Source organism: Neolamprologus brichardi, chromosome 1 (assembly GCF_056152115.1).
Source record: "Neolamprologus brichardi isolate AB-2024 chromosome 1, ASM5615211v1, whole genome shotgun sequence".
Classification (NCBI taxonomy): Eukaryota; Metazoa; Chordata; class Actinopteri; order Cichliformes; family Cichlidae; genus Neolamprologus; species Neolamprologus brichardi.
In genome coordinates this window covers 17,615,477-17,636,426 of record NC_142104.1, presented here as the reverse complement: position 1 = coordinate 17,636,426, position 20,950 = coordinate 17,615,477, and the positions used below count along the sequence as shown (strand labels likewise).

Below are 20,950 nucleotides of genomic sequence, written 5' to 3'. Positions count from 1 at the left end.
AACTCTTTAATGAATAATTTTAATCAATCACACACATATAGTGATGCAATCTGAGTATTTCCTGCTGCCTGTTCTAGGAATAACGTCCCCTACTTTTAACAGGAAGAGCAGAGCAACAGGTAAGGAGTGGTTTAGCTCATGAAAGATAACAGGAGCACACACCTTGCTTGTGAGTGGTAGAGAGAGTCACACCCCCTCCCAAAGTTCACAGTATATAAAGATGCTGACAGCCAGCTTGAAGTCACAGCTGAGTGAGGGCCTATCTGAGGAGCAATCAGAGCATCGTCAGAAGAAAGTCATCAAGATGGGAAACTGCTGTGAAAGAGCTGGAAATTTCTTCGGCCCGCAGAACAACACCTATATACGTGTTAGTTTACCGGCTGTTTGCTTCGTCTGGCAGATTGCTATGGTTATTCTCTTTGGAGTTTTTATCCGGTATGACGAGGAATCGGATGAAAAAGGATGGAATGAGTTCAAAAGGAGTCATAACATCACCAGCAACATTGAGAATGACTTCTACTTCAGATATCCAAGTAAGTACAACAACAGACAGCCTTTAAGAAATCTCTTTTTTATTTTCAAGTGCATTTGCTACTTTTAGCATATGCATGCTAAACGTAGCACGGACATGCATGCACTTTTGGGATACATGTATGTGTGAATAAATAAAAGTGCCGTGTTTGCTCGCTTAATGCTGTGAAAGCAGACACTGTTGTCTGAGATCTTTGGCAGTTTCCACTGATGTCTAAGGGATGACGGTGAATTCCTCCCCCACCAATATTTACAACAACAACACTAATAATAATAATTTAATAATAATAATAATAATAATTAATTAACAATAATTAATAATAATTAATAATAATTTTTACTTTCAAAGGCTGAATACTTTTACAGAAGGCATCTTTTTTTGTATGCCACAGGGGAAAAAAGCTGGAAATAGTAGTAATAAAAGATAATGATGGCAATGATAATAATAAAACATACTTTTTTCAGGCTTATGTGCGGTAATGTGGCAGTACTTAACTACTGAAAATGTTGTAATGTGCAATGTCCCTGAGAAACGAACCCCTGATAGATTGTCTGCCCAGTGATCTAGGTGCTGACATCCTTAAAGAAGAATTTACATTAAACTGGAAATATTAATATAACTTAAAAAAAGAAATAAGAAAGTGTTAAACAACATTTCAGACTCCTTCTGTTTTACTCAATATAATAATAAATAAATAATAATAAAAGGCAGGTGGGATCGCAACAACATTGAAATTTTTTTTTAAATCTCTGCAGGCTTCCAAGACGTCCATGTCATGATCTTTGTAGGCTTCGGCTTTCTCATGACTTTCCTGAAGCGCTACAGCTTCGGTGGTGTGGGCTTTAACTTTCTAATCGCCGCCTTTGGTCTACAGTGGGCTCTCCTCATGCAAGGTTGGTTCCACAGTTTGAACCCCGCCACTGGAAAAATCACCATCGGAATTGAGAGGTAAGTGCCATCGCTCCTTGGTGAGTTATGTAACTCAAAAATGAAACCACATTCTTTAACTTGTAAATGTTAATAACCGGCTTGGACTGTGGTTGCTTTCCTTCAGTCTGATTAACGCTGACTTCTGCTGTGCTGGATCTCTGATCGCCTATGGGGCTCTCCTGGGGAAAGTAAGCCCTGTCCAGACGATGGTTCTCACCTTATTTGGTGTCACACTTTTTGCTGTGGAGGAATACATCATCCTTGACCTCCTTCATGTGAGTCTCGGCAGCCACATTAAAAATTTGAACTTTCCTTCAGAGTTTAAAAATTGTATTGTGGGGATTTGCAGTTCTGTTTTTCTGCCCATTTAAAAAAGCGTAATTATTTTCACAGTGCAGAGATGCTGGTGGCTCCATGGTCATTCACACCTTTGGAGGGTACTATGGTTTGGCCATCTCCTGGGTGCTGTACCGACCAAACCTGAACTTAAGTAAACGTCTCCATGGGTCTGTCTACCACTCTGATGTGTTTGCTATGATTGGTGAGTGAATGGAAAATTACATAGTTTGCCAAACTCTGTATTTTGTTTAACCCACCTAACATGTGTCCTTGCCTTTCTTACACCTTGCAGGTACACTGTTCCTGTGGATGTTCTGGCCCAGTTTTAACTCAGCCATCACAAACCACGGTGCTGGACAGCATAGAACAGTCATCAACACTTACCTTTCCCTCGCTTCCTGTGTTCTTACCACTTTTGCCATCTCCAGTATGGGTCAAAAGAAAGGAAAATTGGACATGGTATGGCACACAAAGGGAAATAATTCAGAAGCTCATGAAATCGACTTATTTATGAACGCTAATGTTCCACTTTTACCTGACAGGTACATGTCCAGAATGCCTCTCTGGCTGCTGGGGTTGCAATGGGGACATCAGCAGAGTTTATGATCACTCCTTACGGTTCAATCATTGTGGGTTTCTGCTGTGGTATCATCTCCACCTTTGGGTACTTATATGTCACGGTGAGTGATGCCATTCTTTAACCCCCTAGCTTCTGTTCTGAGGGATTTTTGTGTTGTGGTGTTATCATAGGAAAAACAAAGAAAGAAGCCGTGACATGCAAAAACTGCTGTGTGGAAATCAGGAGTATGATAAGAACAATGAGGAATAATTTTAAGAGTGCAGTCACTGCATGGTTTTAATATTAAGTATAGGATAATACGTTACAATAAATGGAAGCAAGGTGTGGTGACTGTGAAATTGATGCCATCCAATTGCAAGTGTGCGAGGGTATTTAAATGGAAGACAACTGAAGGGACAAATTGATTAATAAAAGATCACTGACACAGGCAATTAGTAAAAAAAAAAAAAAAGCTAATTAGTTGTGACTTTATTTTTCTCAGCCCTTTTTGGAGAAAAGGCTCAAGCTCCAGGATACATGTGGCATCCACAACTTGCATGCCGTGCCAGGGATGCTCGGTGGCTTCGTAGGTGCCATAGTTGCTGCAGCAGCTACTGAAGACATATATGGCAAAGAAGGGTGAGTGACAAACGCTAATACACATAAAACTTGGAATTCAAAAACTGACCAGACCTGTTTACTGACTACTTCTAGGGATCCACACGCCCAGTTATTCGGCCTCCTTTTTTGAAAGACTCACATTAACTATGCAGTGACATTTGAACTTTCTACTTCAGTTATGATTAGTGCTGTCAGTGTTAATCTCACTAAAATGACGTTAACGGAGAGTTGACGTTAACGTGGTTATTTTTTAGCGAGATTAACGCTGACAGCACAAGTTGTGATGTGCTGAAAATGCACCGAAATTCAAGAGTTGTTGTTTGTTGTTTTTTTTTTTGTGCAGGCTGGTCGAGACATTTGGCTTGACTGGCAAGTTTCAAAACAGGACTATGTCAACGCAGGGAGCCTACCAGGCTGCTGGCACATGTGTAGCAATTGCATTTGGACTGGTTGGAGGAGTCTGTGTTGGTGAGTTTTATAACATTATTTTTGCTTTCACTTGGAAAGATTTATTTCTTTTTTAAAGAACTCCATGAAGTATTTAAAAGCAACATTAATGCAGAATTTTAAGAAAACTAGATAAAATGAAAATCAGGAAAAGCTATTGGACTATTTTTGAGACACCCTTTCTTTTTTAAATTTACAGTGAATAGTGCTATGATAGGCAAGGATAATGTAAGTAACAAATCTTAATGATATAATATTCTCTTTTTAAAGGTTTCATCCTGAGGTTTCCCCTCTGGGGAGATGCTGCTGATGACTTTTGCTTTGATGATGAAGCGTACTGGGAGGTGAGACTGCACTAGATGGTGTTCTTGCCCTTTGACTATGCAGGCCTTAAATACTGGTTCATTTTGGTTCGCTTTCTGATTTCATCTTTTGGTTCCAGCTTCCTGAGGATGAAGAGACAATCCCTCCTGTTTTGGAATACAACAACCACATGATAAACAAGCACCAAGACACGTAAGCTCAGAAACTTTAACTGTCTTCCTTACTTACCACTTCGTCCTCCTCATGAAATTCTTGTTAACTCATTTTCCTCTTTTCTTTCACAGACATGAGTCACAATTCTCTCTGGAGGAAAGTTAGAGACTTGCAGCAGGAGTCCAGTCACCTTTATATCCTCATGAACTTTATGCAGCTGACAAACATGAACTGATGAAGGAGCTTTGGAAAATAAGCCACAGGAAAATGTTTTAATATACAAGTATTGTTTTGCACAATTTATGTCTCATATAGTTGTCTATTAGAAGCTTTAAGTTAAAACAACATAAAATAATCAGTAAATGTCCAATTCAACAAAATATTATTTGGAATCAAGGTTTATAAAGCTGCTGGAGCTTCAAACTGTTCTCAAAATGTTGATTTTTACCTTCACTTTGGAAGCAACATATATCATTCTGACTTCAGAATGCCAAGTACATGTAAAAGATAATCTGTCTATAAGCTAATTATGCACTGAGGAATATTATTGTGCAGCCAAAACTGTAATAACAAAGACAAATTGTGTATTGTTATTAGTTGAATTATTTCTATAAAATTATTTATAGCTTTTTAACTCTAGGCCGCTATGTACATATAGTTCAACAATTAGTTTGCTGCATAAATTGCATATTGCCTCTTCAGAAGTTTTAATTATAGTAACTATGATTGCTGTTGAATGTTACCTCCAATAAAGAATGTAAGATTGTATGTAAGAACTTGCTTGATTTACTTCTGGCATATTATGGATTCAGTTTATTGGATAAACTGATGCGGTAAGGGAATCAATGCTAATATAACATTTGTGTGATGAATGAAACATGATTGTTGTTATTTTTAGTTTGTGAGAAATGTTCTAGATCTTGAAGACTCATCTGCTTGATCGTTTTACAGGATTTCAACTCCTCCACTAAATGTACTGAACTATCTTAAAATGTGATTTAATAACACAAAAGTGCTTAGATTATTTAGACTTAACACTTATTGGAAATGGTGTGACCAAAAATATTAAAGAAGCTTGTGTCAGTTTGATGGAATGAAAACAAACTGCTTTCCCAGAGTGCTGAATGAAGAAATGCACAGCTCTCTAAATTAGTTTCAACATTGTTGATCATTACAACCTTTGTGAGCGGAATAGTTTTAGGTCAGTATTACAAACAAAATGAAAAATTAATGTATTTTCAGTAGAAAACTGATAGGTTTGTAGCTTAAACCTATTCGCTGGAACGTTGAAGACAATATAATTACACAGCAAAGTAAGACACGAGTAGGCAAAGTTCTTCATGTTTCTCGTGCACGGGAGAGAACCGGACAAACGCCTTTCCTTCGCTTGACCCCAGTTGCTCTCATCCGCTCCCCCATAACATTGTTCTTTTATTGAGCTCACATGAATATACATAGGTTCATTAACATATTACGTCTACATACAAACAAAGACTACCTTGCCTGTGCGTTGTGTGTGTGTGTGTGTGTGTGTGTGTGTGTGTGTGTGTGTGTGTGTGTGTGTGGGGTCAGAGTATGACCCCATAAATGACTTCCCTAAACCTGCTGGTCTGGAAGTCCAGCAGTTCATCTAAACAAAAGGCACTTAGGCTAAAACAGATATAGTTACGTTTATCCTACCATAAAACAATAAGAGAAGGTACGCCCTCTCCCATGCTCCCAGAATGTGGGTGTGAATGCCAGAACACTCTGGAATGCACACAAAGCCTTTGCAGGCTATTAAGGATCACACATCCTATCACTACACAATCGATTATACACCTCTAAGCATATATGGTTAAATATTTCTAAGCATAAATGACAATAAACAATACAATCTAACAAAAACAATAAGAATTTCTTTACTATTCCCATGTCTAAATAACATCTAGGCAAATATGTGCCGTCCAATTTGTATTATGATAAGTAATCATTGCCAAGTGAATATAAAGTGAGAATGAGCTCACCCAAATCAATAAATGACTGGAGCTGCAAGGTTTTTTTCAGTCTTCTTTTAGATGAAGTTAAGAAACGTTTAGATACAGCCACACCATGTCATGTAAAGCCCACTGCGTTCAGAAAGCACACGGCCTTCTGGAATATGGGGATTTTCACAAGGCAGATTCTCACTCAACAAAATAACTATGTAGAGTATTTTAGTAATATTCTTTAATAAAGTATCTCAACTGCATTTATTCTTGACCATCAGCTGGTATACCAACTAGCCAGTATCTATGTTTATGTCCTGTAAAAAGGATACTGATATTTTGTGTGTTTTGCAGTTATATTAACATATTTTTTCCAATTTCCTACATAGCTTTATTTATATTTCAGCCACTTGTAAGCCTAAAAAATATGAATACAAAAAGAAGATGCACATTCTCTGTCATATGGGCCTGCATGAATAAACTTTCGGAATCCTTTATCATCTGCAACTGAAAATAGTTGTGGATGATTACTATATCTTTCTAATGTGAGGTTGTTGTCCCTGGCTCTTTCTCTGTCTCTCCCTCCCGCTCTTTTCCTGTGCTGCTGAGTGTAACTACCGCCCCTCCCCCCTCATCCCAGGGTAAAGCACAAGGCTCGCAAGTGGAGTGAAGCGGAAAAAAGTGCGAGAGAGAGGGTGAGAGAAGGGGAAAAAAAACAAACAAACCCACGGCTTGCGATAAGGAGCCGGCTCGCATCCTTCACGTCAAAGATCCGGCTCTAAGAGCCATTTCGTTCGCGACCAACACATCACTATTGCTGACAGAGTTTGCATTGCACAGTCAGATTTCACCCATCCCTTTCTTCTTTAAATGTGAAGTGGTGTCGTAATTTCCAAGTAAGAAATGCATTTCTGCCGGTGCACTGCTGGCTCTGTTGTGCTGGCTTCGGGTTGTGTAACTTTGTTCAGTTACGTTGTGTAACTGACGGCGCCAACATTATCAGGACGCTTACATTAGAGCCTCTTATTGCGTGTTTGTTTGGGTGTCTGGCAATGCATAGAATTACTAAAATTAGAGAGGGGATAGCCTAACATAGGAATCAGGAAAATACTGTAGTATAATTCATGTATTTCAACAAAGTATTCTACTTATCACCTATTTAAACTGTAACTGTAACGGAATACAGTTACCAAAATACTCATATTTTATATTTCAATACTAACGCTGGTACACGTATTCCGTAAAATGCCCATGACTTGCCCGTGACTCTCAAGCTGTTTGTGCAAAGAGCCATTGCAAGGTTGAGTGATAAACAATATGACCCTTATTTCACTTCAAATGTTAATTAAAAATGTGGATTGATTAGTGTAGCCACGCCATGTAATGTAAAGCCCACTGCATCCACATGACCTTTCACAAGGCAGCTTCTCACTCAACACAATAACTATGTCAAATATTCTAGCAGTATGCCTCAATAACTAACTAAATAAATAAATAAATCTCAACAGCATTTATTGTTGACCATCAGCTTTTATACCGAGTAGCCAGTCTATGTTTATGTCCTGTAAGAAGGATACTGGTATTTTGTGTGTGTGTTGTGTATTCTTTTTTCCAATTTCCTAAATAGCTTTATTTATATTTCAGCCACTTGTAGGCCTAAAAAATCTACTCACATCTGCAGCTAAGTCTCTGTTTATATGATCTGTATAGAAGCACAACTACAATCCATTGAGATTCTTGTTGTGGGGCAGATCCTACCTCTTAATACCTCTTTGACAATGTATTACCTTGGACTTCAAGGAAACAATAAACCTGTCTTAATACCATTCCGGAAAAGTTGTGCTGATGTCATGGTAAAAACGATCAAACTTAGCACTTGTCCATGACTCTCAAGCTTTTTGGGCATAGAGCCACTGCAAGGTTGAGTGACAACGAATATGAACTTTGTTTCACTTCAACTGCTAATTGAAGATTGTGGATTGATTAGTGTAAGCCGTCTTCTGAAGGTGAACATGCCAAAAAAAAGTTTACAACCTCTGTTGTATGGCAGGGGAAGTTAAGATTACAGCTTCTTTAGGCTATGATGCAACAAGATGCTCCAAACAACCAGAAGTCATCCTATCAATAAACCACACCAGGAGTGGTGCCAGTAACTTCTAAGACCACACCCATCATTGTATTTTATTGTGGTGTCATACATGCCGAGTATTGTGACTGCATCTTACAAGGGCATTAAGGTGCTGACAGAATTTCTCAACCCATGAATGATAGGTACATAGACATACCTGCCAACATAATCGAAACTGCTTAGTGTTTTTTTAAGCTAGGTGTACTTAAAAGTTAATTTTGCCATGGTGACACACACACAAGGTGAAAGCAAAACTGTCCAGTTTGTGTGTATACACACATATACATATATATACACACATATATATGTATATGTGTGTATACACACAAACTGGACAGTTTTGCTTTCACCTTGTGTGCGTGTCACCGTGTGTGTGTGTGTGTGTGTATGTGTGTGTACAGTAAAAAAGAACATTTTATTAATTTGTGGAAATTTATGAGTAGAAATTTTATTAATTTGCACACAATTCTGTGTATTTTATTCAACATTTCTACACTCTTGGTATTCCCAGCATTAGAAATGAATGCCAGAGGCAACAATTAGTGTAAATAACTGAGTTCAGGGACATCTTCACAGGGACATCCGCACACATGTATGCATTCATTCATGCATAAATGCATGCATTTATGCAAGTGTGTACACATATACGTGTGCTTATATACACACATGCACACGCACACACATCTTGGGTTCCCTGGCAACCACTACGGGAACTTTTGCCCACCAGAGCCTCTCTTCCACGGAAACAACTCGTGTGTTTGCAGTTCACACAGACAGACATAAACATTGAACTTTTCTCGTAGCTTTGGTGTATAATGCTATTTTAAGCTTTTTTTTGCTCACAGGTAACTGTGTGACAGCACCATAGCAGGTCCATATACCCTAAGTGAGGATTGATTGATTACATGGTCAGGAGAGAGCCCAGGAACCCGACAGTCAGCATGGATTTGAGGGGGAAGTGTCAGAAGCTGAAGACAGAACAAAATATAAGACAGACCAACAAAAGACTAATGAGGAGGAATCCACTGATGAAAAGGATGGCCTTGCAGAGGCTGCCGTCACATTCAAGTCAAAGAATGGGAAAATGTCATCAGGACCTACAAAATTTGCTGTATCCTGGATTGCTGACATCAAATCCAGCCCTAGAAATTTTACATGTTATTATGGGTGATTTGCTTTAGTGATGCAAGACCTGTGAGACCAGGCCAAGACAAACTGGCAGTGACCAGAGAGATTTGGGACAAGTGTGTGCAGTGCCAGCCACTCATCTATATCACAAGTCCAAATGTCACAGTGGATCTATTTGCTAGTCACTTTTAGGAGACCTTTAAAACAGTATATGCCAAGCAAGTAGTCTAAATATAGTATAACGATATTGGCAACATGTGATGTAGGTTTACTTGAATATAAAATAATTCATTTAACATAACATAACCAAGACACAAAGACCAGTAGGCTGATGCCAGGTGGAGTGGAAGAGAGACTGAGCAGTTCAGCTGGGCCAGCTTTTATAGCCTGCACAACGTAGGTAACCTGCATTAGCTGACGTTCCTCCCATGCCAGCCAAACAGCGGGCCACGGCTCTCATGAGAAATACAGTTCTATTCTTGCCTTTGAAAAAAATAAAAAAGGTTGTTTATCATAAGCAAATTTTAAATTCACAAGCAATACACAAAAGCAAACAAACAAGCAAACTAAAAACTAAACAAAGTATATCCATGCATCACATGCAACACAAACAAACAGCATTTGTGTTTGAAATTTTGTTTCTTCATAATACTTGTCTGTTATTCCACAAGGTGGTGCTATAAGACAACAATTGCATGTAACCTGAAAGCAGGATCAGCTGATATTTTCTCTATCCTACTGTGAAATAAGCCCTTGCTGCTCAGTGTGCTCAGAGAGATTTGAGATGTAAAGATGTGTATGATTTATTGATGTATGAAATTAAGACATTTCTGGGTGAACAGTCAGCAGTGCAAACATGGACTTTTCTTTCCACCTGAGTGCACACCATCTCATCATGATGCATGCATGTTTCAGATTACAGATTTAAGACAGATGTTGCTTTTTTCTTAAAGCTCAAAATATTTTTGCCTGTCATGTGCAGACATGATTGAAGAGGAAACAAAATGTTTTACTTTCCCTTTTGCTTTCATTTCCTTCTAAATAAGATATTCCTTTTTAAAAGGCTCAACTGGTGTCTGTTAATAAAGCTTAAAATGTTAAAGTAAATGAAGCTAAGCTTAATTTTACATTTTCAGCATCTATACCTTAGATTCACCTCTCCGATTATGTTTCAAATCTCACTCAAGTGGCAAAATTGATCTGTGAAGGATCTCCACAACTACAGTGCCCAAGTTCACTCTGACTTTGCTTAAGGTGGGATTCTGAAGAGGTGTTGTTAACAAGGCTCCCTTAGGTCATCACAGACACACTTGATGCCCCCCAGTCTCTGGACTCCCTTTATTTTGATGGTAATGAGGCCTGGACAGACCAGTCAATAGAATCACTTCCTGACCAGTCACTGTGACATTGATGAACTCTAAACACATTGAGTGGACAAGTGCTTTGCACTGGTTTTTGTCTGGTTGGCTTTACTGGGTGAAAAGGTCTCATAAAAGGTGTGATGGGGTTAAACAAACTAGCTGTGGGGTTAAGATATTGATGGGATTACCTCAGTTGGAGTTATCAGTTTAGTAAAATAGCATCACGTACTAGCTGCTATTATTTATTAAAACTTTTGTGTTGCTCTGCCCACCGGTAGATCTGTATAACTGGTATTAATGAAAGACAGATCAGAGTCTTAGTAAAAGACAGTATTTACTTGTTGAATGTTTATGCATGAAAAACGTATGCAGTATAAACATTTGTTTGTTTAAAATCTGAGATGGATATTTTATTTACTGGAATAGATTTCCAAAAATATTGCACACTAATTTTGTTTTTTAGATCTTTACACTGTTGAGAAGAATGTGATAGAAACTAAAGTTAGACATTTGAACAGGGCATTATGCTTGTTACCTAAACTAAATCAAGATTTTCCAGAATATTTTGCATGTTAGATGATGTCATGACAAGTTTTGATTATAGTTGTTCATTTTTGCAGAACAGCATCGATGTAAACTCCACCAGAGCAACATAAAGGCTAAAAAGTAAATTTATTATTATCTATAAGTCATGTTTAATAATTTTATTTAATCATTTATGTATTTATTTATTTTTACAAAGAAAGGTGTGGCAAGCATTACAGTTATTATAAACAAGTAGGTAAACACGGTTTGAACCTGTGAAACATATTGTAGCTAACGTGCTAACACAGCCAACAGTACAATGACTGATTTATGGTTAAAACATGATCTTCACCAGATTTTGCCACTGATAATGCTTGAAAGATTATTCATGTGGAGTCACAGTTAATGATTTCTAATCAAGGTGAGTGCTGTGGTCTTTTTGTTTGTTTAAAAACTGACATTAGTAGCGCTGAGTCCATCAAGTGTGTTGAGAAGTTGTGAGTCTGGGATCTGAGATGTCTTAAACTTTTGAAGCCAGGATTGCTTCAACAGAGATGTTTCTCTTACATCACTGTGCAGGCAGACCTTGTAGGGACCTGATGCCGTAGGAGAGTAAACGCACCTCCTCTTGTGAATCATATGACCCTGGCGAGAGTGTTTGTGAAACCACTTGGTCTGCTATTGTCCTCCTGGGACTGGCCTCCTCTGAAAAGCTGCAGAAAGCTTGTAATCAGATTAAAGGTTGCTGGGAAGGGGAGGGGGGGATTTTTGAGAAATAGCGAAGAGGTCGTGGAAGTTCTCTAATCAGTACCTGCCATTGAAGTGCAGAAGAGGGGCTAAATAACGCAGCAGGAGGGGAGGCGGGAGCCAAGTTGGAGGGACAAATTGGCCTGTTGTTGGAGGGGGATAATAGGACAATGAGGGAGGGGAGTATAATCAGTGTGTATTGAGCGGTAGAGAATAGGTGCAATGGGAAAAGGAGGAGACCGAAGAACTCCAAAGGCAGTGGGCCTTGTCCCATCTTGCACTGGCAATTATATCACCTTTGTGAGCTGATTGGAGCAGGCTGCAGTGTCCATCTGGGCTTATATATGGACGCAACAACCTACATTTTCTCACTGTCCTTGCCAAGTGGTCTCACCAGGCCACTGAGCAAGATATCAGGGGCTCTTGTGGTCTAAATTAATGACAGTGGCAATCATTAGTCAAATCTATATGCTTTTTCTCAGACAACCCAAGGCTAATGATGTTTATTGCCCTTAAGGATAGTCATATGACAAGCTTGTTGCTGATGCAATCAAATGCGATGAGAGATTATCTAACCAATAAAAGTAGCCACCTCGCTGACCCAAGCTTGCCTCTGTCACGAGACGTCCCAGTGAGTGCTGAGCTCCAGCGGTTTTTCTGTCGGATTCTTTCTGTCATTGTGATCACTCATCAAACGTCCACTGCCTGAACACCAGGCATCACTAAAGACCAATCCCTACTTTTTATTCAGTTGACAAGAGTCCATTTGTTGGGGTCAAAGGGGAAAGTCTCGGGGGGAAGACCCCTAGGCCGGCACTGGTGATGAGGAGAACCAGAAAAATCACTATTCATAGCAGGGGACTGCTTTGATTTGGGCACAAAGGCCACTAGTTCCCTGCCTAGATTAAACAAGTGGAAATAAGAGCTGGTTTAAAATGTGTGCAAGAGATCCAAATTGAATGGTTTAGATAATTTGGTGCACCTGCCAGCGAGTGCCTTAATTAATGCCTTTAAGATCATTTGTACTATTGTAATAAACCCTAAAATGCAATATTTCTCACCTCGTTTATTGCATCCAGTTTGATGGAGAGATATAAGATTTTGAATTTCATTTTACACAACACAAAAGTACAAACACATGAAATCTACAAAGTTAAACAAAAGTTACACAGTTCATTGAGGTTGAGTTAATGATCAGAGTTATCAAACACTGCGAGAAAAGCTAAATATCAATGCAATTTGGTCCTGCTTTGCTAGTTAAGATGTTAGTAAACCTGTACAATTTAAAATGACAGTCCACCTCAGCTCCAAATTATCCTACCATTAAAATCATTGTTACATCATTTAGCGGAGGGTTGAGAAGACATGTGAGGAGTCTTAAATGTATATCAAAGCAAGCAAATTGCAAAATATATGAATGAATGAAACGGGTTTCGCCTACCTGTTCACTTCATTTTAAAAATGTTAAAAAAGAGAGAGAGAAAGACGTGAGGGAGGATGGTGGTGGGCGAGTTGCCTGGTGAACTGTTTAAACAAGCTCGAGACTCCTACATAGATGTTTTAGCCCTTCTGTTCAGGCACGATGGGAAAGTAGCCTGCACACATATACTGACACACAACAAATAGGCCAGATTTAAAGAAAAAAAAAAACACTCAAAAGTTTGCTCTCCCTTTACCAATGTTTTGAAACACAAATTATTCATGATCAGCTGTTCAATACATCTATGCTGCTGGAAAGAAATGACTTGCGTTATTAAAGCAGACGTAGTTAGCAGAAGTCTGTGTAACTAAAGTCCTTCCCTTCCAAAAATCGTCCTTATAGACACCACGAGATGCTTTCTACCCTCAACTTTATGTGCTGTAAGAACTCTGTAGTGTACTTTTCTAAACCTACTTTAAACACGTGGCCTCACAGGTTAAATATAACAACAAATATCAGTTTACGTGACTTACAATACAGAGGGGTCAAGATTTGTAGAGTATTTTGAGCTGCAGTTTTTCAGTTTTTTTTTCTCATTCTTGATAAAAATTATCGTCATTTGATCTGTCACTGTATCTAGCTAGAGAAGGTTCAGATGTCTATTCCCACTCTGCATCAGTCAAGTTCTAGTATTTCTCTGCACATTTAGTCTCACAATAGTGATTCAAATTGTAATCCTTAAGCACAACAATCTGTTTTCCACAAACTAAACAGACAGCTCAAGCTCTGACTTCAGTAAATAAAAGCTTAAAAGACCGTAGCTTGTTATAAACTGTAGAAAGCTCAGATCGCTCAGAAAAGTTAGTTCCAATGGATTTACTGTGAAGCTGCGTTCACTTGCGCATGACGGTGTACCTATAAATAACAGTCACCTTAAAAATAAAAGCAACAAAGTTGCTTTGTGTAAATTTTTTGGGGGGTTTTCTCTAAACCCAAAAGGCTAAATGTCCCTTAGTAAATTCCACCTCATCACACATTTCTCCAGAAAGATTTTATGGGCTCAGTGTGGGCAGTTGCAAATTTTAGTCAAGCTTGGAGGTATAGATTTTGAAGCAGGGGGTTCTTTCTTTGTACCCTCTCGGTCCATGGTGACCCATTTCTCATCTGAGGGGGACAGTTTGGATCTTCTTCCAGAGCTCAGTAAAGTGGTGACACATCTGAATGTTTGAACTGATGGTCTTAAAATCAGCAGTTGTTTAGAAATGGTTCAAAAAGACATTGCAGAACCTTCAGCACTACTTATTAAAGGATTTAAGTGAGTGTATGTACATATTTGAACCTGTATGTATAAATTAAGCCTTTGTGGATTCGAAAAAATCAAAAATGAATTCAACTTTTAAAAAAATTAAATTCTTGAATTCTTGAACCCATTTTTTAAGTCAATAAAGAAATATCTTGTACAATCATTCCACCCTAGAAAAAGAGCAAAAAGCATCATTAAAAGCCCAAAATTGCTATGACATTCATGCCTATATAAGTATATTATGGGCAGTGTAAGGCTGTCCCTGGCCTCACACAGGAACAGCCAACAGGCTGTACAATGCCCACATCTTTCCCAGGATATTTTTATTTCTGTAAAGAAAATTACTGGCAAAGATAACCTTTGTGCTAAGATAACCTTTATTCATGCACAGATGCTAGGAACTGACTGCTCCTTCTGACAATTAATATCACATCCAAAATAACAGATACACATCTAATAATAAAGCAAAATAGCAGTAGAATCAAAGTGAAGTGCCATCATCACAGAAGTAAAGCACTCTACAACTGTAGGAAATCTAAATCTCCCATATATTTACAAAATGTTTCATTTCACTGCACCTCTTTTCACACCAATGAGAAGGTAATCAGTGTCTGATGCCCCACTTTAGAAACTGCACACAACAAGCAATATGTTGCAGAATGTAACAAATTTCCTTACAGTCGTAGCTACAAATTCAAAGTGGAACGTAAGCATATAAAGTTTGGTGGGGAGAAAAAAAATGTGGAGAAAAGATGTGGCATGCATCGTGTCAAAGCAATAAACAGTTTAGTAATAAATAGTTTGGTCCAGATTGATTTCTCCTGTGCTGTCTTTTTACAGACGTATGTTACCACCTGGAAAAACCAAGCTGATGAGACACACTGACAGGGAGGGGGCAGTAATCTCACACTTCACACTCCCACAAATGCAAAGGAGGGAAAGTCATGGAAAAAAGGAGGGAAGATGGGGACCGAGAAAGGTGGGGAGAGCAATGATTCTCTTGGGAAGGGAGGGTGTTTGGGTGAAAAGCAACAGCATATGTATTGTTGAAGGCCCTGACTCGCCACCCTGGAGAGCTCGCTGTTCCCACGGTTTGCTCAACAAACAAACGCACCCCTCCACCCCAAAACACACACACACACACACACACACACACACACACACACACACACACACACACACACACACCACCATGCTCTTGCACGCAGTGGTGATGTCATTAATTACCATCAAAATGAGCATGACAGCAAGCAAGTGTGCGTGCGTCCGCCAGCGAGGCTTTGTGCATGTTTGTGTGTACGTGTGTCTATGTGTGTGTGTGTGGTGAATGTGTGTGTGAGGGAGAGCGAGGGAGATGTTGGGAATGAGGAAGAAAGAGACCATTGTCCATTCTGAAATAAAGAAATCTCCACTGAAGCATTGTAAATGGAAAAGGCAGAAAAATGGACCAAATTCTGGGATCTTTGAGCGAGAGCCGGGCTGTCACATCTCGTCAGAGCCTCACAAAACCTGATGTGCACACATTGCCCTGCCTGGATACAGAGACACACTGTGGCCCTGTGCTTGTGTGCTTTCCTGATGAAATTCAAGCCTTTTCCCTCCCAGCTTCACGGGGATCTTGTTTTATGAACATCGTTTGTTTCGCACGTGCTTGTTGTTTTTATTTTCCACAAACAAGCAAAATTAACAGGTTTTAAAGCACAACTGTAGATTTTACAGTAATTTTACTGCATATTGCCACATTAAGTTCTCACTGGACGAATTTTGCATGAAACAGCTAATTAGAAAAACCAGTCAGCTTCGGCTTAAAGAACATTTTTCCCCCAAATGGTCAGTATCTTATTTTTTCACGATATTTGACATCTTTGCAACAATATATGATGAAATATAGGATAAATATGCTTTGGTTGAACATACTCAAATTTGTTATTGCACTCAGGCAACACGTAATTTTCCCATCTTAAAAATCTTGTCTTTGTTGTCACAGTTGTCTCTCTCTCTGTCTGTGTGTGTGTGTGTGTGTCCATGTGTGTCTTTTTAGTAAAACTTTGTTTTTTGTATTTTGCATTAAAATGATTAATAAACTTGAACTTGACACAGTTTTCAGCCCAAGTTAGCAGGACTCATGAATTACTTCCCTATAGCCAGTTTTACTTATTATGAAACAATGTAATTACATTGAGTCTACAGCCATGTTCAAAGCTATGTATGACCGAGTGGTGCGTTGAGCCCAATATTGTCACTAACATCCATATTTTTAACCAGGTTAATGATAATCACTGAAAATATAAATCTTCTATAATAATATAAAGTTAGTTTAACAGGCCCAAGATGAGTGTGTGTGCATGTGTGTGTGTCAGTGTTTTTGGCACTAAATGGATCATTGTGTGGACCTTCATTAGAGATCATTTGGTTTTTTGGTGCAGTGGGCCTCACTAAGCTTTGGCTGTGCAGTGAACCAAACCAGGGACTGAGATTACTATTGAATGTGTGGCCATAAATGCACAGGATTCCACCTCATCAAAGTTTGCACAGATAATTGCTACTATTTGATCTCCACTATCTGAAAAGACACCGTGTTAATTAGAGGCTTTGATTGAGACGGGAAGAGAAGAGAAACAAATGTGTGCTTTGTTGTCCTGTAGAAATCTCTCCTCTCAGGGGTTTATGTATCTGCAGAGCTGGAAGGCTTTTGTCGCCAAAAACTTTGATGAGGTCCTTGTTTCAGGACCGGTCCCATCCCTGTCTTTGGGAAAACATCCAACTGCCAACTCATCAAGCATCCCGGAGAGCTAAAACAATGCCCAGCATTGAAGACTTGAGATTGGCAGTTTGAAATCCTTTGCTCTGATCTGTAATACGCCTAAACTAATGGAAGCATAGTTATGTCCCTGAGATACATCTTGTTGTTTTCAAAACAGTTGTGACAAAATCACTTTATTTAAAAAAACAAAACCAGTCACAGAGAGTTTTTATTTATTCTTCTTTGACTTGAACCTGATGTAGAACACAGAGTTTAGTTAATGGGAAACAACCAGTCTGTTTGCTAAATGCATCCATTGAACCAAATCATTGGAGCCTAAGGCAGTCCCCAGATTTATGTGATCACTTATTAGAGACTCTTAAGTGGTGCTTGTAAAGCTGAGAGCTTTCTGAACTTGTTTTTTAGCAAATAAGGATGCTTCTATTTTCTTTGATTAACAGTCATGACAGTCATAGCAGCAAAAATGTTGGCTCCTCATCCGGTTGATCACTTTAATAAGACCTCCCTGCAGTCTGAGAATGAACTCTATTCAGGGGAAAAAACAAAGACAAAAAAAAAAAAAAAAGATAAATTCTCCTCACTCTTTGTCAAATAACAGCTGAAGATGGTTAATCCACATAAATGGCAGCACCTTCATCATCAGCACAATAGTACACCGTTTTCTTTGAAAGCCTTGTTGTCAAGCATTTTATGTTTAATTTCTTTAGTTTCTAATGATGTAAAATGGCCAAAAAAAATCTTGAACCACATATATTTTTAACACTCCATTAAAAAAAATCCACACCAGGTATGAATCATGTAGGTTGTACACTATCACACCCTGTAAACACAGGCATGCACTTAATTCCTGGATTACAATAATAAAAATAATTTAAAAAAAAAACCTTAAAACCTTTAAAAAGAGATCAATATTTAGCCCTCTTCTTGCTGTTATTACTGGAAACAACACTTTTTTTGCTGGAAACCTGATTCAATAAGTCAGCCTGAGTGGCGCTGATGCTTCTATATACGATTTATAATAGGAGAAGAGTTTACTATTAAAATTGTGTTCAGATTAAATTAAATCTTTCTGTGTGTTTGTTTCTGATTTGTCTTTGTGTTTCGATCACTCTCTGCTTATAAAGTATCAATTCTCACCATATACTGGATTAATAAATATATTAACACAGCACATGAAAGTAACTCTTGGTTAACAAGCCAAGTCACTTAATTTGTTTTTTAAATAAATACTTATCAGTGAATGCATTCGTGCTGATTTCTATTAGGAGCTAAAGTTTGGAGCTGTCCATGCCAGCAGCTGAAGAGATAAACTTCAATTTTAAACAACTAAAAATGTATAAGCTTATATAAAATGTATGTTGCATAAATGTGTGCATTTCATCGCTTAAAGAACTACAACAGAATAAAGGAAAAATCATGAACTCTGCACCCCTACAGTGAGGCCATCGCTCTGCTTTACTGTGGTTGACTTGGTGGGTGTTCTCTCTGAGTGATGAACTTTATGGTGAATCTTGATGCGAGTGGTCTCTCACACCATGAAGGCACAAGTGGTGTGCTGAGTATTAAAACAATGTGAATTATTTAAGCCCTTTGGGAGTTTTTGGACTGGTATCTTTGACAGTGCTCTTTTACTGCCTGTCAGAATCAGTGCCATACGGAGACACAGACATGACAAGGCCCAGCGGCTTACTAAAACACCTTATATTGGTTCTTTCTTTCAACATGGAGACTAGCTGAGACAGGATGCAGAATCACCGTCCACATTTGTATTCAACTATTAAGAATAAAGACAGGAAATGTGCACAGGAACTTCGTCATGAGCATAATCATCGAGGTGTTCTCTCTGACAGTGAGGACAGTCAGGATCAGTCAGGGCAGGTTTACTGATACCTCTGTGAAGCACTTTGTGATTGGTCTTAAAAGACACTATGAAAAAATTTTACTTACTTAATTACTTTGAGAGATTTTAGTTTTCTGTTGATAATCACAGTGACAACACTATATGTATCATGATGTCATTGCATAACTGTAGACCTCCACCACACAGTTTAGTTACTTTAAACTAGCATCAAGAGTTAGGTTTGATCGTGTATGTATATTTGTTCCCACAAGACAAAAATTCAGGCCACTGAGGATATTACACTTTAAGTGAGATAAATGAATAGTCAGACTCTTTCATCACCCTGTTCATCGGCTATGTGGTGCGATTTCCCTCTTTTATTAAAATCAAAAGACTGAACAACAATAGAAAATACTTTTTCTAATTATTTGACGCTAAGGCTTATTTAGCTACTAATAGGGTACTTGTAGTACCACAGCAGCTCCTTAAATTTGCCGCTGAGTATCACTGATGAGGCCAGAAGCAGAGAATGCCTAAAACAAACTGTAGAGGGGCTTCAGCAAAACAGCCAGAGGCTTAAGATATATTAAATTACCATGATTGGGACTTAAAGCATGGTTAAAGCCTGTTTGAGAGGCTGGGGAGCCTCAAAGCAGTCCCATTCATTGCTGGGGAGTTGGGTCAATAGGTTGGGGAACTTCACAGGACCAGATTTTATTCTTATGCAAACGAGGGGAACAAGACCTAAAGTTCACTGAGTTGGAAGATATAAATGACTGGACAATCATCTGCAGCCCTCCACAGACACAAGCTTGGACCACAGCTGTGTGAGGAAGTACAACTACATCTGAGTTCACTTTAAACATCTCTCTTTCTTTGAAAATGCTGATAAACTATTGGAAAGAGTGAAAGTGTCACCTAGTTTAAAATCAGTGTAATGGATGGAAATGTCATAATAAATATAATAAAATGTTTGCTTTCTTCTTGATAGTAAGGTATAAAAATTAATTTCTCAGCTTTAGTTATTAGATTTCTAGTGTCTTCTAACAAAAATAAACCATGTCCATCTATCTACATGTGCCAACTACTAGAATATCTGAGCAGAATGAATGTATGAATGAATGAACACACACTGAGTGCCATGAGAGAGAACACCTGCAGCCTGCTCCTCATCCTCACGTCAGCTGGGTCTCACACACGCATCACTCACGCATACAGTGCAGCATAAATGTACTGTTACTCTGTGCACAACATGAAAGGAGGAGAACTGAAGGCAGTGCTGTCTGCATTTAAAATGAGGTGTGTTTAAACTTAAGAATCGGGCATTGCACGACTTACAAATAAAGAAGTGCACTGCAAATGTGTACAGCGTGCATGTTCCCATCAGTGGTATCAGGTGGACACCGATGCTTTCTTTCTTTCTTTCTTTCTTTCTTTCTTTATTTCTTTCTTTCTTTCTTTCTTACTTACTTACTTACGATGACGATTTCATTTAATAAGGCGTTGTTCAGGTGTAACACCAGCATCTGCGATTCAGAGTTTTACAGGCTGAAAGAGCCATGACGTAAGAGGAATGACGCAAACTTCACCAACCATGAGGTCGCGCCGTGGATCGAAGAAGGCGCACGTGTCCGACGGGTTGTGTTGGGTCAAGTTGTGTCCCAGGAGAGTAAAGGGTCACGACCCTCTTTCCAGCAGCAGACAAGTTCTCGGGAACTGGGGTCGGGTTGATCTCCAGAAAAGCAGCAACTAGAGGAAGGGCAACATGCTGAAGTCTGCCTTACGCTGTCATCAACAGCTGGATTGAATTACATTTATTTGACCTGTTTTACTTTACGATCGAATCAACAGCAGGGGCAGGA

The 20,950-nt window shown here is 38.8% G+C and overlaps 1 protein-coding gene across 1 annotated transcript; it reads left to right on the top strand.

The window, feature by feature from the left end:
• The first annotated feature begins 259 nt into the window (after nucleotides 1-259).
• On the top strand, nucleotides 260-4,681 carry rhcga (Rh family C glycoprotein a). Its single transcript, XM_006780033.3, has 11 exons — nucleotides 260-533; nucleotides 1,288-1,480; nucleotides 1,587-1,737; nucleotides 1,856-2,003; nucleotides 2,094-2,260; nucleotides 2,344-2,481; nucleotides 2,863-2,999; nucleotides 3,325-3,449; nucleotides 3,699-3,772; nucleotides 3,871-3,944; nucleotides 4,037-4,681. Exons 1-11 carry the CDS (start codon nucleotides 305-307, stop codon nucleotides 4,068-4,070), a joined length of 1,470 nt encoding a protein of 489 aa, XP_006780096.2. The 5' UTR covers nucleotides 260-304; the 3' UTR covers nucleotides 4,071-4,681.
• The last annotated feature ends 16,269 nt before the right edge of the window (nucleotides 4,682-20,950 follow it).

What these genes read in the sequence shown, in the direction of transcription:
- rhcga (XM_006780033.3), top strand. Translation starts at nt 305, where the DNA reads ATGGGAAACTGCTGTGAAAGAGCTGGAAATTTCTTCGGCCCGCAGAAC. An exon ending in CTTCTACTTCAGATATCCAA is followed by an intron (nt 534 to 1,287) that starts GTAAGTACAACA and finishes AAATCTCTGCAG; the next exon opens with GCTTCCAAGACGTCCATGTC. An exon ending in GGTTGGAGGAGTCTGTGTTG is followed by an intron (nt 3,450 to 3,698) that starts GTGAGTTTTATA and finishes CTCTTTTTAAAG; the next exon opens with GTTTCATCCTGAGGTTTCCC.